Source organism: Benincasa hispida, chromosome 7, assembly GCF_027475165.1.
Source record: "Benincasa hispida cultivar pf3 chromosome 7, pf3_genome.v1.1, whole genome shotgun sequence".
In the NCBI taxonomy this organism is placed as follows: Eukaryota; Viridiplantae; Streptophyta; class Magnoliopsida; order Cucurbitales; family Cucurbitaceae; genus Benincasa; species Benincasa hispida.
The window spans coordinates 36,666,319-36,685,093 of NC_143484.1; the positions used below are offsets into that span (position 1 = coordinate 36,666,319).

At 31.4% G+C, this 18,775-nt stretch overlaps 2 protein-coding genes and 1 non-coding gene across 5 annotated transcripts; 1 reads left to right on the forward strand and 2 right to left on the reverse strand.

Annotated features, from left to right (window-relative positions):
* Positions 1-172: 172 nt before the first annotated feature.
* TRNAR-UCU (transfer RNA arginine (anticodon UCU)) lies at positions 173-245 on the reverse strand. The gene has a single exon. It is a non-coding gene; the product is annotated as a tRNA-Arg (tRNA).
* Positions 246-4,098: 3,853 nt separating this feature from the next.
* LOC150035141 (uncharacterized) lies at positions 4,099-6,665 on the forward strand. 2 transcript variants are annotated; one of them, XM_090315117.1, is made up of 2 exons: positions 4,099-4,444; positions 6,346-6,665. In XM_090315117.1, the coding sequence occupies exons 1-2, from the start codon at positions 4,232-4,234 to the stop codon at positions 6,424-6,426; spliced, it is 294 nt and encodes a 97-aa protein (XP_090171243.1). In that variant the 5' UTR covers positions 4,099-4,231; the 3' UTR covers positions 6,427-6,665. The 2 variants fall into 2 exon arrangements, with proteins under 2 accessions (XP_090171243.1, XP_090171244.1); XM_090315118.1 differs by having other exon boundaries at positions 4,112-4,444; positions 6,359-6,665.
* Positions 6,666-7,612: 947 nt separating this feature from the next.
* Positions 7,613-17,762, reverse strand: LOC120082087 (Mitochondrial substrate carrier family protein). Of its 2 annotated transcripts, XR_005483037.2 has the most exons (7): positions 17,391-17,758; positions 17,224-17,308; positions 15,433-15,528; positions 14,651-15,170; positions 14,194-14,329; positions 11,717-11,849; positions 7,613-7,940 (listed from the first exon to the last, which is right to left on the reverse strand). XR_005483037.2 is itself a non-coding variant. In XM_039037308.2 (6 exons), exons 1-6 carry the CDS (start codon positions 17,514-17,516, stop codon positions 7,749-7,751), a joined length of 1,155 nt encoding a protein of 384 aa, XP_038893236.1. In that variant the 5' UTR covers positions 17,517-17,762; the 3' UTR covers positions 7,613-7,748. The 2 variants fall into 2 exon arrangements, 1 of the variants encoding a protein (XP_038893236.1); XM_039037308.2 differs by lacking the exon at positions 11,717-11,849 and having other exon boundaries at positions 17,391-17,762.
* Positions 17,763-18,775: the final 1,013 nt, after the last annotated feature.

Here is an 18,775-nt window from a genome sequence, read left to right on the forward strand (position 1 = left end):
GAAGGTTTATATATATTCGATTTGAAGTACTATAATCTTATTTCTACCCATAGTATTAAATTTATATCGTAGATATATTATCTACAGGTGAATCGACATTAGTATCATCATCTACCTGATATTACTATTTAAGTCCATTAAGCTATAGACATGAAAGGAAAAATAATGCACACACGCCCAGTGGGACTCGAACCCACAATCGCCTGATTAGAAGTCAGACGCCTTATCCATTAGGCCATGGGCGCTTGTTTGAAGATTAATACTTATCCAATAATAATGACTTATTGGAAAAATGACATATTTATGCTTCGGAGAAATTCAACTTCTTGTTTTTATTTTTTTTTAATCTTTCTCAAAATAATATCAATATATTTTTGAAAAAATTCAATTCGTACTCATTAAAAACTCTAAATTGATAGTTATACTAATTTAAGGCTTAAACTTTTAAGGTTGATGTAGACCCTTTGTTAGGGATTTTATGAGTAAATTTGCACTAAAAAAGGTACAAACTAAACTCAATGGTATTCATGCTGAAATGGGATAATAGACAGGACCTAAAACTAAAATCTCGTCCAATGGTCGAACTCAAATGGGCCTTGGGCCAGGTGAGCTTCAAGGTCCATGAAGAGTCATTCTCGAGGTGTGCAATTTGCACTCTCATTGCTAGAACCAAAAGTGTTTTACTAAGTTAGGCATCAGACAGTTTATGGCAAATACCACACACACCAGTGTCCAGATATTCCTTGTCTTGCAGGTCACATTTTACTCGAATTACAAATTCACCTTCTTGTCACATAATTAAAGTCCATGCTCTTTGGGGAAGGATGTGTGTTTTTTTAAAGGACTCAACCTTACATGGAAGAATATTTTCCTTTACAAGGATTTATTGTTCTTTTATGTATCTCTTCTTATACCCTGTTGAGTTCATCAAGTCAAATAAAATACTATATTGAGTTCATAAGATAAATAATTAAAGTAGTGTAATCTTTACAAGTTAGTAAGTTTATTCTATTATATTGGTGACAATTTGTCCAAATGAACATAATTCAACTAACATAAAGCTTATACTATTGATCTCGTCAAAGTTCGATTTTCATTTCTATGTCAATTTTTCATTAAATAGTTTTTTTTGTTTGTAATCTAGTTCCTTATTTTCTCACTTCTCCTATTTTGCTATAAAAGATTTTTCATGACACTTAATTTAGTTTATAAATCATGTCTAGGCTATTTGTTGATAAAGGATAGATTGCTTGATGTTGATACTTGTCCAATGGGGATAAACATCTCCTTCCAACTTGGGAAAAGGATTGATTCATTTTCATCCACTTTAAAACAAAAGTTATTCAAAATACAAGTTATTTAGAGAATTTTTTTCCAAATGTAAAATGATGAAATACTGTTTTCTAAATTAAAATAATAACAATAATAAACAGAAGAAATACTGTTTATTAACCCATCAGCCTTTATTAAATATATAACTTTAAATTAGAAATTAGGATTTTTTTGTATCAATAAAAATCTCATTCAAAAGTATGAATATTGTGTAGCATAAAATAAATAATAATTTTTATTGAGGGATTTTTCAAAAAAGAGAAAAATAAGGAAGATATATACACAAAATAGCAAAATTTTAATCTTTCTTTGATAGAGACGGATAAAGACTAATAAAAGTTTATCAATGTCTATCGATGATAGATACTAATAAACATAGAAATTGATAAAAGTCTATCAGTATCTATTAGTATTTTTTTTTCTTGCTATTTTTTGTAAATAGTTTGACATTTTTTCTACCTAAGAAAATTTTTCTAATTTTTATAGTGATTCGAATTTTACCTGTTGTGTTGTTTGAAATTCAAATTTGAAATGGTGTAGAATTGAGTCACTAGCTTTTGGATCCTTTTCAATTTTTACTTCTATTTAATTCTCTAGAATGTCAGCCATTATTATTGGGAAATTTATTTTAATTTATGAGAATTAAAATACTTTAAACTAAATTACAGTGACTAACTTTTTGAAGGAAAAAAATATAGCTTTATTGAAAAGATAGATTTTCATTTTCATTCTTATGTTATTGTGTTAAAACCATAAACCATAAATTATGCCATATAATCTCAACTTTTTTATCAAATTCTTACAATTTTAGAAGATAAATTATTTATAAGACAGTTTCTAAGTTGACTAATTACTGTTTTCATTTAGGCAACCGACTATTATCATATTATGCAATTTTAACATTCATTAATAACAACTTTAAAATAAAAAAATAATAATAAAATATTTGCCGAGGCCGCCACAATGTGATAGGCATATTTGCCGAGGCCGCCACAATGTGATAGGCATTTTTTTTACAGATGAATAATAAGAAAGAAATACTTCGATTTTATATTCTCGATAATTATGAAGAAGCAATAGATTTTTTAATTCATGTCAATATTATTGTAGCGGCTTCGTTGAATAATTTATCCAATTATAAAGATAATTTCTCTCTCAACTTAAATATCAATAAAAGTTCCCACAAGATGAACTAAAGTCTTTGGCTCTCAAAAAAGCTAGGACCCTAGTTAATCAACCAATTAGTAGTCTTATATCTGTATCTTCATTCTCTCTTCACAATATCTCCTCCGGACGTTTACCATGTCTCCCGAACAATCTCAGAATCGGATCTTCTTTATATATGTAAATTCCTCTGTCTGCGAGTATGAGATGAACATAAATCAAGTTGGTTATTCTTGAATATGGTGGTACCCTAAAAATCATGTTTGTTTTTGTAAATGAGCAAAGCCAAGGTGCTGTTATTTTTGTATCATAAGGATGATTACCTTTCATTATTGACATACAAAAAAAATACTTCCATAATATATATATATATTCAAACATAAAAGAAGAGTGAATTTGAAGTAGGTGGATTTTCAAAAATAGAAAAATAAGATAAACTATTTTCACAAAATGGCAAAATTTTAATCTTCTTTGATAAAGACTAATAGAAGTCTATCAATGTCTTTCGGTGATAGAAACTTATAGAAGTCTGTCATTGATAGATGCTGATAGGAGTTTATTAATGTCTACCATTTTTTTTTGCTATTTCTGTAAATAGTTTGACATTTTTTCTATCTATGAAAATTTTCTTTAAAAGTAAGGAACTAAAAATGGTAGGAACAACAAAACACTGCCAATTCTTCAATATAGCTTAATTAGTTAAGGTATATAATTTTGACTCGAGTTAGAAAATTGAATTCTCAATTTCACATGCCATAGAAAGAAAAAAGATAAATAAAAACATATATATACACTTTAAATTAGGGGGAAAGACCCAATTTATATACCCATTTGGGATGGTATCAAAATTGACGTTAAAAACTAATAATTGTATCAATTAAAGCCTTCAACTTTTATGAATACATTAATTTATACTATTTACTTTAGAGTTGAATTTGTTTGGAAAATTTTAGAGAAAGTTTATATAATTGTATCAGTTTAAACCCTTGAACTTTCATAAGTGAGCAAATTTAGACCTCTCTGTTAGGATTTCTTTTGAAAATCATTCATGTATCAGCTCTCACACATGTGTACACCTTTTCAAATGTCAAATTAACGTAATAAGCAATTTTTTATCCTCCTTTTCCCCTTTATTTTTCTCTAATAATTCAGGAAGAATTAAAAAATATTTTTATTTATTTCTTTCTTTTCTTACTTTAGTAAGATTTTTGGTGTAAGAAACGTATTATTTGGATAAATTTAAGATGATTTTAAATAAACCAAGTGAAAATAATTCTAACGACATGTATTCTTCAAATAATAATAATAATAATAATAATAATAATAAAAACATATGTCCATTTCAATAACATCAACTAATAATTATGGAGAAAAAAAAAACTCAAATTTTCATACTCGATGAAAAAATTTCAAAATATTAGAACCTAAAATATTTATAGGGTATAAAATGATTTATTATTATTTTTTTCCTTTCAAATTATTTACATTGTATTAAACAATTGGTAGGTGTACGTTAATTTTCATTAGCGCAGCATCGTATTTGGCGGGAGAACGAAGCAACTCAAAAATAAAATTAAAAAATAAATGAATAAAAAGAAAAAAAGAAAAAGGCCATTCTTCCGATCCGTCCACAAAAAGGGCAATTCTCTCACCTTCCAAAACACAGATATTTCCACAAGGACAAACGAAATATTGTTCCGATCAGCGGCGGCGCCGGAACCGGTGATCTTACGACATGGCTGAGAACAGAGAATTTATTCACAAAAACCCTAAATTGCCCAAGTCTTTGCTAAAAAATCTGCAGAAATTAGGGGAGAAGAAAGAAGAAACTCCACCTCAGAAGCCTATCGTCGTCACCGTTCCGGCACCGGAAGTGGTTCCTCCTCCGCCGTTGGTGGCTGAGTGCAAGCGCCCTGGCAAGTTTTCACATCCGGCAATCCGGTGGTCGGTATGATTCGTTCTCCATTTTCTCCTACTCCTACTGTGTTTTTATTGCTCAGTTTATTTATTTTTAGTTATATATGTCAAATAACTTATTAAACACAACTTTTAAGTTTAGGTTTTCTAAATTTTGTTGATATAATGATTTTATTTTCTAAACTTTGGATTGTTTTTCAGTTTTTTTTTTTTTTTAAGAAATTATATTTAAATCTTAACCAAATTTCAAAAATAGAACAAAGTTTTAAAATTAACTATTTTAAATGATAAAATTACTAAAAAAAATATTTTTAAATATACAAAATATGTCACAATGACATTTTGTTATATTTATATATAAGTTGATTCATTTAATATCGAAAAAAAAAACACTTGGAACTTTGCTTTATAGATTATAAAATAGAATAACTAATTAGTGGGAGTAGTGTGTTTGTATAAGCTAGCTTAATTTCTCAAAATAAAAAATCAAGTTTCTCTTTAATATTAATTTGTTTTTTGTTTTCTATTTTTAAAATTTATGTTCTCTAATTTTTTTATGGTAGTTCTTATAATATTTTTAAGAAATATTTGAACTTTTAATCTAAGTTTAAAAAAATAAACTTTTTTTTTAATTTCTTAAATTTTGCTTTATTTTTAAAAAATGTGAGTTCATAGAGGAAAATAGAATAAATAAACTCAAATGGTTTGTTAAGATGCTTCTTAAGACCAACTTGGAGAGATTTTAATTAGAATAATACATTTATTTAAAAGAAATTAGAATAATACTCAAGTGTTAGACGAGTCATTTTTTGCAATCAAGCTATGTGGCCAATTACATGGCGCAATTCTTTTTTATTAATATTTTTAAGTTTATTGAATTCATTAGATAGTCTTAGAGATGTCCACGAAGTGAGAATAGGGACGGAGATGACTTTTCGATTTTTATCTCTGCCCATTTTATTCTCCATCTTAAAAAATTCTCTATTTAATTTTGCGGGGGTCAAGACATATTCAAAGAGGAAATTTGTGGTGGTTTCGAGTTCTCAAGAAGGGGATTATTCTCCTTTTTATTTGTTTAGAAAAAAAAAATGATGCAAAATTTTTTAAGCAAAAAATTCAATTAAATAGTTTTTTCCATCGTGAGTTCTTATTTAAATTGTGAATTCCTTATGAGTTTCCCTTAACCAAAATTCTTAAACCTCTTAAATAAAATAGAATAGGACTTCAGTTTAATGTGTTTCCTTATAAGTTATTTAATTAAGTACACATAAGAGTTTAGAGATAAGTCATTAAACTTATCAAATTATTCATACAATATCATCATCTCTATAAGTAAGAGTTTAAATTGATTCACATTTATATACATACCTTTACAGGGTCATTTTTAAATATAGAAAAAATATAGCAAAATTTTAGAACTATCAATGATAGACACTGATAAATCTATCGGTGTCTATCATTGATAGTTCTAAAATTTTGTTATATCTTGTAAATATTTTCAACAGTTTTACCCTTTGAAATAATTTTCCATCTTTTATATGTATGTGTATATATAATTTTTTTAAAATAATAATAATAATGAAAATAAATGAGGCCAGGAACATGAATGGAGAATACATTCTCCATTTCCATCTTCGTTTAACTCCTAAAAAATTTTCTTATCTCATTCTCCCTCTTTTTTTCATTCATTAAAGACGGACTCCCACGGGACTTCAGCTCTAAAAAAATGGACATCTCTACGCACAGCTCAATTGTTACTCATTTAAATTATATGCAAGCGGTTTTCACAATTAGAACTCAATGGCTTCTATACTTATCAAGCAAATTGCAGCTTTGAACTAAAAAGAATAATAAATAAATAATACAGCTCTTTGATTGTAAAGAAAGAAAGAAAAAATTGCTTTGATGTTAGTTAATTTCATCTGCTTTCAGTTACTTGCTTTAGGAGGAGTTCTTATCATAGGGTGGGCTTGGAAAAGATGGAAACCTGAGGACGACGACGACAAAAAGTAACCAATAAGGGTGCATCTATTTATTGTGCAGCTCAAACCACGTTTAATAAAGATATGATAAAAACAAATTTGAGCCAAGATAATAAGGCTTCTAATGATATTCATTAATTGCTATGATTACTGTAACAATTATTATACTAAATATTGTTTTAAGAAGTAAAAAAAAAAATCGAAATTGATTACAATTATATATGTGGAATGGATTTTTTAAGTACAATTGGAGATAAGGAATTTAAACTACGGATCTCTTGGTTTCTAGCATATTTAGATGTTGATCGAGTTATGCTCGATTTGACATGTGTGAAATAAATTAAAGTATCAACAGCTTCATATCTCTCATTGGAGATTTAAACTCTACCTCACTCACTCATTGCTTAAATTTAATTTTTTTTAAAAAAAAAAATCTGTAGTATTTAAATAAAATAATTGTGACTATATATATTAAAATTAAGTTTAAGTCTCATTTTAGTCTTCTCTGAAAAAGTTTATCCGATTCTACTCAACTTTCAAAAGATCTCAGTTATTATGATATTATATAGTTATTTTAACTTTTGAAAATGTCTTATTTAGTCACTAAGCTTCAAAACAAAAGGGTTATTTTAATTCTAATTATTAGTTTACTTTTGAGCAATCTTATTTATTTTATTTTATTTTTTTACTTAATACACTGTAAATAAGTTGGTCCAATAAAAAAAGTTTGGGTACTAAATTAAATTCATAGACACAAAATTGAAAATTTAATGTTACATTAGACATAAAATTTAATGTTAATATTTAATATATCAATTAATTTTTTAAATCTTAAAATTTATAAATAATCAAATAGACACAAAATTAGAAAATTTTAAGAATCTATAATATATTAGACACAAACTTGAAAGTTTAAAAAAACCTATAAAAATACTCTTAAAATTTCGAAAACAAAATAGACACAAATCTCAAAATTCATAAACTAATCCATAATTTAACCTAAAAATCTTAATATCAGAATTTATTTTTAAAATAAATAAATAAATATTGGAATTATATATGTATATATATATATAAAGAAGGACGGTGTGCGTGATATATACCTAGTTTTGTATGAGTGAAAAATCCAGCCGTCTAAACCTTTAAAAGGATAACTAGGGCCTTATACCCTCAAATTGGCTATATAAAATTGGGTAACATAATTATGCAACAGATGCTTAAGAAACAATGTTTTTATCAGAAATATAGCAAATTAGCCATACAAAATCTGTGTATGGTACAAAGAAATTGATTCTCTATGGCCTTGAAAATACTCTTTGTAATTTATTCCAAGTATTCCCTGCAAATAATACATCATTTCAACAAATGATCGATAATCAAATAGTAACCTCCAACCATAAAAAATGACCCTAAACCACAGCGAGCCATTCGCAATCCTATGCCACGAAACAGGAGACTTCGATCTGCAGGATGAATCCCTGTAGTTCTCTCGAATCTATTACCCGGTCTTCGCCATTTGAGAAACTTTCTCTCCATGGCGACATACTGCAACAAAACAACCATGATCAACCAATTGCTTCCATGTAAGTTGAGAAACGTAGAAGGGATGCGTCATAGGAAATAAATGTTGCATGTACATCTCCTACTCTAAATGATCCTGCTGATTGTAAAACTTGACATTATAGTAATAGAGAAGACGATACATATGGAACACAACAGCGAGAATCACACAATGCGAGTAAATAGGGAGAGAGATAATATCTTGTGCTCCCCTTAATATTAACAATCTTCAGTTTCATTCTTGAACTTTAAAACAAAATTTTCTCAACTCTAGTTGTTTCAAAATTACTTCATTAATAACTCCATTTTACTATGCAAAAAGCCTATCAACAGAATATATGGATAACATTTTTGTGTACAACACGTTCATGATATAAAGGATAATCTATGAAGTTGATATAAAATGAATATACTAGGTTCTGTTTTTGAAATTTATGGTTGTTCCTCTCAATTTTCTTACTATATTTTCAACATTTTTTTCACAAACATTTGAATCCTCGGTTAAATTCCAAAAACAAAAACAAGTTTTTAAAAAACTACTTTTTTAGGTTTCAAAACTTGTTCGGTTTTTGAAAACATTGATAACAAAACAAAAAAACATATGGGTAAAAATAGTGTCTATTAACTTAATTTTCAAAAATAAACAACCAAATGGTCATAAAGGGAACCTTTAACTTTTTGTGTATTCAAAAGTAAAAACAAAAGTTAATGTATGATTTTTTGATAATATTTGAATATTCTACCTCCAAAAAAAGGTACTTCTAACGGTCAAGATCCTCATCGAGGAAAATGGATCGGGCGGAAGAAATGTTATATGAAACGTACTTTTTGTAGTGTTCAATTATTAAGAACTAAAAAATGATTCACATCATCTTAATGTTTTAAGACAATAGGTGTGAACATAGAATATAAAATTTTGCACTAAATAGGAAAATGTTTCCATAAGGCTAAATTGCATATAGGAAAATTATCGTGATGGTTTTTTTTATCAGAGGCTAAATTATAAAAATACCCCGAAACTTTACCTTTTATTTCAAAGTATCCCTATTTTTCAAAATTGGCAATAATACCCTCGAACTTTCATAAATATTTCAAAACTACCCTTAAAATAAAATTCCTTTAAAATTTCAAATGGAAATAAAAAAACACCCTGAACTTTACCCTTTGTTTCAAAGTATCCTTATTTTTCAAAAGTGACAATATTGTCCTCGAACTTTCATAAGTATTTCAAAACTACCTTTAGTTCATAATTTCAAACGGAAATTGGGACCTAAAGTAGAGTGGTGATCCAATTTTCTATTTTAGGTCACCGCTATACCATTTTAGATTTTCAATTTCCAAAATTCTAAAGGATTTCTACACTAGTGATAATTTTGAAATGTTTATAGATGGTCAAGCATAATATTGCAACTTTTAAAAGTTTCTGACTACTTTTTGCAAAATTCAGGAGTACTGCCATAATTTTAATTTTGTTCATCAGACAAGCCCATCACAACAAGTGCACTATAATGATTTCCATGTCTGAAACTATACTGCACCGAACTCTTCCATTAATGATTTCCATGTTAAAAATTAGTGCAAACTTATTTTGCAAGTTATTAATTAAATTAATTTTTTCTTTTAACTTTTACTTAGGATAGTGCCTCCTAAATTAGAGGATAATAGCATAATGGTTTAGTGGATTTATTAAGGGAGATTTTCAAGATTAGTGGTAGAATTTTAAGGTTAGTGCATTAGTGGGTAGTTTATTATTTTTCTATAAGTACTTGTATTGTTTCCACTTCAATGAATATATATAACTCGATTAAAACACTTTGATCCTTCGTGCAATATTTCTCTATTGTTTCCATATTCCATTCTCTTCAATTTTTTGTTTTCTTTACATAGTATCAGAGCATTCAGGTTCTTTGTTTTGTGTTTGAGTTTAAATACTCAGTGAAGATGAACGGTGGAAATAACATTTGTATAGACAAACTTACTACTGATGATAATTATAACTATTGGAGGCTATGTATGGAAGCTTTTCTTCAAGGACAAGCTTTGTGGGATCTTGTTTTCGGAGATGATTCAATTCCAAAAGATATTCTAGAGAACGTTGCGGCACGGAGGAAGTGGAAGGTCAAGTGTGGTAAAGTTTTATTTGCTTTGCAAACTTCTATCAGCAAGGGGTATATAGAGCACGTTTGTGATGAGAATTCTCCAAAGAAAGTGTGAGACACACTTGCAAGGTTGTTCACTCAGAAGAACACAACAAGCTTGCAGTATTTGGAAAACAAACTTGCTAGAATGACTCAAGGTAATTTTTCGGTTTCAGAATATTTTCTGAAAGTTAAGACTTTGTGTTCTGAAATTTCAGAATTTGATAAAGAGGAGCCCATTAGCGATGCTCGTTTGTGTCGTTATCTTATTCGTGGACTGCGAGAGAAGTCCATTTATCTCTTTGATACAAGGTTGCGTAGATCAGCCTTCTATTGTTGAGTTGGAAATTTGCTCTCAAATCAAGAAGCATTGTTGAAACAAATGCTTGGAAACAAGGTGGAAGCTATTCTTTATACAAAAGACAAGGGAAGAGTCAATTATTCTTCCAAATGTAATTCAAATGACAGCAATGATTCCAAGGTTGAAGGGCAGTTAAAGGGAAAATTGAAGGAATGTTTTAGGTGCAGCAAGCCAGGAGATATAAAACGTGATTGTCAGGTGAAGGTGGTGTGCCATCGTTGTGGAAAAATTATCATGTGGATCTCAAAGAAGCAGAAGCAAATGTTGTACAAGAAAGTAACAAATCTAAGCACATTAAATGGAAACAATGTTTATCAATTTAAGCTATAGATCAACCCATTATTTTGCATGCTAATGTTTCTATAGATTACATTGATTCTGGTTGTTCTCATCATGCAACTAGAAATGTTTCTCTTCTCTCTAATGTATGTGCTCACCAAGAAGGAAAAGTAATTGTGACTGCTGACAATTCCTTACACCTGTTACTCAAGAAGGGCATGTTAATGTTGAGAACGATGGTGTTTCTCTTACAGATGTTTAGCATGTTCCAGGTTTAGAGAAGAATTTGATTTCGGTCTCTCAGATTGTCGTCTCTGAGAGGTATGTTCTTTTTGGACCAAATGATGTGAAAATTATTTCTGATGTTAAGGAATTTGAATGTGATGTTTTGTTCACTGGAAAGAGGTCTCTCTATGTTTTGTCTGCAAATTATGCGTATGTTAAAAAGACAGGTCAAAATGATGTTGCAACACTTTGGCATGCTTGGCTGGGCCATGTTGATTACCAGCTGTTGGAAAGAATTTCTATGACGAAGCTTCTTGATGGTGTTCCTCTCTTTAAAGAAATACACCATGATGTGGTTTTCCCTGGTTGTCAATTTGGTAAGTCACATCATCTTCCTTTCTCAAACTCAAATAACAGTGCATTGTAATTAGTTAATTAAGATTAATGGGACCAACTAAAACACCCAGCTATTCTCGTTGTTGTCATGTTATGGTCATTATGTACGATTTTCCTCATTTCACTTGGGTGTATTTTTTGGAAACTAAAAGTGATACTTTCTCCAAGTTTATCCAGTTCAAGGAGTAAGTGGAGAAGCAATTTAAGTTGTCTATAGAGTGTCTTTGCACAGATAATGGGTGAGAATAAATGTCTGATCAGTTTCAAAATTACTGCAAAGAGCATGGGTTTCAACACCAAATGAAGTGGTCTGACACTCCACAACAGAATGAAATTGCTTAACGTAAATTAGCAAATCTTACCTCCATGTGTTTGTCTTGGCTGCATGCAAAGAATCTTCCAAGGAAGTTGTGGGCAACAGCTATTCAATCAGCTTGTCATGTCATAAATCGCTTACCTCCATGGACAGGATCGAATCTATCTCTTTTTGAGGTACTATATCATCAGAAATCCGATGTGAGTTACTTCGGGTTTTAGGGTCAATTTGTTATGTTTATGTTTCAAAGAGTAAACGTACTAAATTAGACCTAAAGGCAAGACGTTGTATTTTTGTTGGATATGATACTCACAGGAAAGGGTGGAGATGTATGGATCCAAAGACGAGAAAAGTTTTTGTTTCTCGAGATGTGGTGTTTGACGAAGTTTTGTCATACCAAATGGATGCAAATTCAAAGAAAGAAGATATTGTTCACGTGTCGCCTTTCTTTACCAACGATGTATCGAATGAGAAAGGTATTAATGTTAATCATGGAGAAAACGTTGAGGCAGATGAAGATAGTGAAGTTGTTCGTAGTCTTCTAGACCGAAAATACGACCTCATTATTTATCTGATTATAAGGTACAGTTAAATAATTGTACATTTGCATCTTGTTTTTAAAATGAGTGATATTTGTGAAGATGAGCCCCGGTCTTATAATGAAGCTAAAGGAATTTTCGAATGGGAAGAAGCAATGAAGGAGGACATTTTGGCTCTTAGCAAGAATGACACGTAGGAACTTGTTCCAAAGCCAAAAAATGTCGAGTTGGCTACTTGTAAATGGGTTTACAAGTTAAAGAAAAAGGCTGATGGTACTATTGAAAGGTATAAAGCTCATCTTGTAGCTCGTAGTTTTTCACAGCAATATGGTCTAGACTATGAAGAGACATTCAGTCCTGTTGCTAAAATGATGACCATCAAGACAATTATTTCATTAGCTGCTTACAAAGATTGAAAATTGTGGCAGATAGATGTGAAGAATGCTTTCTTTATGGAGAGTTGGATCGAGACATTTTTATGGAACAACCTCATGGTTTTATTTCTAAGGAGTTTTCAAATTTTGTGTGTCGACTCGAAAAGGCTTTGTATGGTTTTAAGCAAGCTCCTCGTGCTTGGTATGGTAAGATTGCTCAATATCTTGAATTTTTTGGGTTTAGATCTTCAAATGCAAATTCAAATCTATTTGCTAAAAAGACAACTTCAAGATGTACAGTGCTACTACTCTATGTTGATGACATGATCATGGCAGGTGATGACGAAGTTGAAATTAATAGTCTCCGAGATGCTTTGTCCATTCGCTTTGAAATGAAAAGCTTGGGTGAAGCAAGATATTTTCTTGACTTGGAAATTGAAATGTCAGATTGATACTTTGTCTCACGGAAAGAATATGCAGCGAGTTTATTAGATCGTTTTGACATGAATCGGTCAAAACCAATGACTACACTTATGGATCCGTCCTTGAAGTTGATTAAGGAAGAAGGAAAACAATTGGCTAATGCAACACCTTTTCGAAAACTTGTTGGTAGTTTAATTTATTTAATTATCACAAGGTCTGACATTTCTTATTCTGTAGGTGGTGTTGCTCAGTTTATGGATAAACTATGTGAAGCTCATTTAATTGTAGCAAAGATGATTCTACCATATGTAAAAAGCACCCTATGTCTTGGCTTGTTGTATAAACAAGTTACATCTTTTGGTTTAAATGGTTTTGTTGATGCAAATTGGGCTGGTAATATAAATGACAAACATTTCACAATAGGATACTGTTTCAATACAGGTTCGGAAGTTATTTCATCGTGCAGTAAGAAGCAATCCTTTGTTGCTCTTTCAAGTTGTGAAGTAGATATGTAGCAGCTACTATGACTACTCAAAAGTGTATTTGGCTAAAAAGGCTTATGGGAGAAATATCTTTCAGTTTAAACTATCCAGTTTCCATTTTTTGTGATGATGAAAGTGCAATCGAGCTTGCAGGAAATCCAGCGTTTCATGCTCATACAAAGCATATTGAAACACATTCTCACTTTGTTCGAGAGAAAGTCTTGACACAAGATATTCGATTGGAAAAGATACATTCCAAGGAGCAAGTTGTTGATATACTTACTAAGGCTCTTGGTAAAGTCTAAGTTTGAGGAATTTAGGAGCATACCTAGTGTTGTTGAACGTTTGTTTGCACTAAGAGGAAGTGTTAAAAATTAGTGCAAACTTATTTTACAAGTTATTAATTAAATTAGTTCTTTTTTTAATTGAAGTTAATGGCTTTTATTTTGGGTAGTGCCTCCTAATTTGGAGGACAGTGGCATAATGGTTTAGTGGATTCATTAAAGGGAGATTTTCAAGGTTTGTGATAGAATTTCAAGGCTAGTGCATTAGTGGGTAGTTTATTATTTCCTATAAATACTTGTATCGTTTCCACTTCAATGAATGTATAGAACTTAATTAAACCATTTGATCCTTCGTGCAATATTTCTCTCTTCTTTCCACATTTCGTTCTATTTGATTTGTTATGTTCGTTACATTCCATACCTTGGGCAACACGGTGCATAGTGATCGACTCTTGGCAGTATCGAAACCATGAGAAGCAGCCGCAGCAACTGCACCAGAAAATCCAGCTGCAAGACTAACTGAAAATGGAGAGAGCGGGCCTACTTCATCATTTGACCTGGAAAAAGAGATCAAGAGAAAAAATTGTTTATCATCTCAAGCTAATGAAAGGAGACAGTAAACATATAATAATATTCAATATAAGTGAAAGATGCCACAGCCAGACTTTTATATCAACTAGTTAGATCAAGATTTCGACAACTATATATTGGCTCAGATACTCAAACTTCACCAAGCAGTTCAAGAAACTAGGGACAGTGGTCAAGTCCATAATTGTGTTCTTGATATCCAATGGAAACTCTTCGATTCAAAGTGAAAATTTGAAATGGAAGCAAATTAGACATAACTGCAATGGAAGTCTAGTATCAAATCGTCAAACCTGGGTCGTGAATCCATATTGATGCTCTTCCAAATAAGCATAGATTGGTGCAGAAATTGCCAGGTTGAGAAAAATACGCCACTAAAGATGGAATCCCTCGCGATCCCAGATCGTAGACCTCTCCAAAATGCACGCCATCCTTCTAGTGAAATGATATCTGATGTCCTATGCACGTTGCTGACTGCAGGTGGCCTCCCGGACCCTGTCATCATCCATGGATACTCTTGTAAAGCACCTTTTATGTTCGGGTGCTTAGTTGTCAGGGTGGATAAAAGACCAACTGAATGGTTTAAGGCTTTTTGATCCAGAGTATAGCCATGAAGAAGTCTTGACATAGAAGGTGCAAGAGCTCTTTCTTGTCCGACAGGAGGAATTGGGCTTCGTACACGAATTGCGGAGGTCGCCTGGGCACGAAGTTTAACAAGCTCAAATGGAGAGCATATCAATGATTCCACAGCACCAGCCATAAGCCCAGCTAGCAGAGCCTCTGACACATGCACGTAATCATCTTCCCGACCATCTGCCATGTATGCACTAACGACCGTCACGAAAACAAAATTTATTGATAGTATATTTGAAGTCTCGTTGAAATGTTGAAGTCAGTCCAACAAAAGATGAATTTTGTAATTTCCCTTCCTTGCATATTTTTTTTATCAATCAAATTCATTTCATTAAATAATATTTGGGTTGTTGGTTTGAATACTTCGAGTTAAGATTGCAATGTTGGACACATTCATAGATAAGATATAAAAACATACTTTAAACTAGGATATGTGATTTACCTTTATAAAATGCTGTCACAATTTCATATATTCCAAATCTAGCTCCTATACCAAATAGTCTCCCAAAGGCCAACCATCCAAATCCACTATACAGACCTGCAATCTTCAGTCAGTGTAAAATTAAACTCTAAATAATATGATCCAAGCAATATGTTTTCAAGAAAGCAGGCAATTACCACGTTGAGTAAAGGAATATATAGAAAAAGAGATTTGGGGTTTCAAACCTCTGACCTCTTTAATCAAAGATACATGTTTTATGTCAGTTGAGTTATGCTCACGTGATACATAAAAGCAAAGGTTTGAGAACCAACCATTTGATACAAAACAAAATACCATTATGACTTCATTTTACTATTCTCTAACTTTATATTCTCGCAAACTAATAAAAGCAAAATTGCCATAGTGCAACATTCGTAAAATATTATTTCAATTTTATGGGCTTGTTTTTTTCTATGTTCATTGTATACTCTTTCACTTTCCCCAATGAGAGCATTGTTCCTTACCAAAAAAAAAAGGCCAAGCAAATACTGAGATGTTTTAACAATATATATTGTGATAACCACTTTTTTCAACCATAATTAAGTTCTCTCTGACAATTTTTTCCTTCGTTTTTTTCCTAGAGAAAGGATTTCCGACTAAATAAGATGTTGCCTAGGAAATAATAACAAAAAGTCTTCAAAACCGAAGCTCAAAGTGAAACACAAAACCTTGCTAGGGTCCTTATTCAGTGTTTTAAAATGTCCAAGGCGCATTAAGGCACAATGGCTCTCTGGAGCCTAGGCATAAATGCACAAAAAGGCGTGGACACAAAAAATATAAAAAATATATAATATACTATATACATGTTATTTACACGACTAAAACATAGATGGATAGAAATGTGAATTAAAGAAGAGCAAAAAATTATGTGTGTGATTATGCGAGGCGCGCCTCGCCGCTTCGTGGAAGGCGCTTGAAGGCACGCGCCCGGCCATGCCTTTCAAAACACTGCCTTTATCCACACTTCTAAACAATCTATTGTTCCTCTTCTCTCAAAGATCCCACAACAAAGCGCACACCCACAAACCACAAAAAATGACCTTTCTCTTTGAAAGGGAAGAGGAACTCTCCAGTCATCAAACGAACATCTCTCTAGCAAGCTAACACAAAATTAAACTCCTAAAGAAACAATTCAACCCATACCTCGCAAACTGACACTCTCAGAGAAGGTGATCTAGGTTTTCCTCAGCCTTCCAACAAAGGATACAACAAAAAGGGCCCAATAACAAAAGCATCTTACTCAACAGACTATGATAAGGACTCATTAACGGAACCTAATCATGGTTTTGGGTCATCAAAGAAGGACCAAAACCATGGTTAGGTTTCATTAACCTTAATCCGGGGCACATGCACACACATATTAAAAGAAAAGGTTACACTTCGCCATTAGGCATTAGTTCAAAGAAACTAATATCAATTTCATCCCATGCATCATGTTCATTCCTTCAAGTGGAATAGTGGGAATTAAATTGAATGCCTATTTCCAAAAGAATAACAGTCTTTTTCGTCTAAAACTTCTTATCTCAGTCCAAAATCTAACAAAGGGTATAAAAGATTGGGAATGGAAGTTAATGAACTCCTTAACGTTGAGAGCTTACTTAAAACAAAAAAACAAAAAAACAAAAAAAACAAATAACAAATGCTAAAGATTTACTGAGACTACGATTGAAGAATGGATTTTCAGATAACAAGACAGTGCAGCCAACCTTCAACCGGCTCAATATTATAATTCAAGAAAAATTAAAGAATCACCTGAATTTCCTGAGAGAGATTGAATTCTCTGTAAAGCTTGAGTAGTCGTCAACTGTTTACCAGATCCTAAAGGATCAGAACCAACCTATTGTAGAGCAAATAATTAGTTCAACTCATACAGATATACTTCCATTACAGAAAATTTTCACAATAGCAAGATATTAAACCTGAATAAGAGTTTTGATAGTGTCAAGAGGGTAAGTAAGAACTGTGCTCAGTGTCACTGAGCCTACAGCAGCAACTGCATGAGTTGCAAAGATTTGGTTCTTCAAAAATTCATCCATTCTAAGCATTCTAGCGGATGAATGACCTCTAATCAGCTCGGCTCATGAATTAGCTACACGAAATGGTATCAAAATTGCATATCAACTTTGCAAGAACGAAACACAGATTCTGGGAACGAAAAAACGGCGAACTGGACGAGTGGACGAGAGCTGCTGGCGGAGAGAGGTGCGCCGGAGAGTGAGAAACGGAAGAAGAGGGGGGGAAACACGGGGGAGGAGATGGGAAGCCTTATGGCTGACGTGTGCTAACCGCTAAACCCTAAAGTTTACGTTTAACTTATAATTTAACCGAGTTTTTGGTTTGGCTCGGATTGAACCGACCAAAATGACAACCAAACGCAAGCCGAACCGGTTTTCCAAAAAAGAAGTTACTCAATCCAAATTTTGCCGGTTGAGTTGGGTTGTATGAATTTTTCGGATTCTTTGTCATTTAATTAACCTAACTCGATTTTGAAAAAGGTTAAAATCGTTTTTGTCACTTTTAAAATCACTTATAAATATATTTTTAATATTTTAAAATCAATTTTGATACTATCAAAACATATTTTAAAGTATAAAAGTAATAATTAGTTTTTTTTACTTTTAATCTCAAATTAATTAATTAGTTAATATTTTGAAAATAACAAACCTACTTTTATTTATTAACAATTTGAGTGTTTTTTAAATGTTCATTGTGTAGAATTTGAAACAACGATTTCGATGCAATTTGAATCACTCAAATCAGAGTAGTCAAAACAAACTTAACGAAAAAATCTCATGTCTTATAATTTTTCTCATACCAACTTAAATGCACTATTTGGAGTAATAGAGGAATGACACATGGTAAGTTTTTTATTTTTGGATTGGTTTTAAAAATGAAATGAATTTAAAAAGAAAATTAATTTAATATTATTTCATTTTCATGTCTAATAATTAGTTTTAGACACATGGTGAGCATTTATCTTTTTGTTAGGTTTTAAGAGAAATTACTTTAAAAGATAGATATTATTTTATTATTTTTATTTGTGTCTAATAACTAGTTGAGTTTAAATCTCCACCATTTGATTTCCTTTTACTACTATCCAAAGCCTCAAATTGAATGGTGATTTTCACCGACTTCTCCCTCTTTTAAAACACTTCATCTTTTCCAAAATTTTAACAACAATTTCACAACTTTTTACAATCCTCCATGATTCATTAAGCCTCTATTATTGTTTTCTTCTTTTTCATCTTATTCTTGAGATAGATTTATGTATGGTGTGGATTGATTTGTTATAACCTCAAAATTT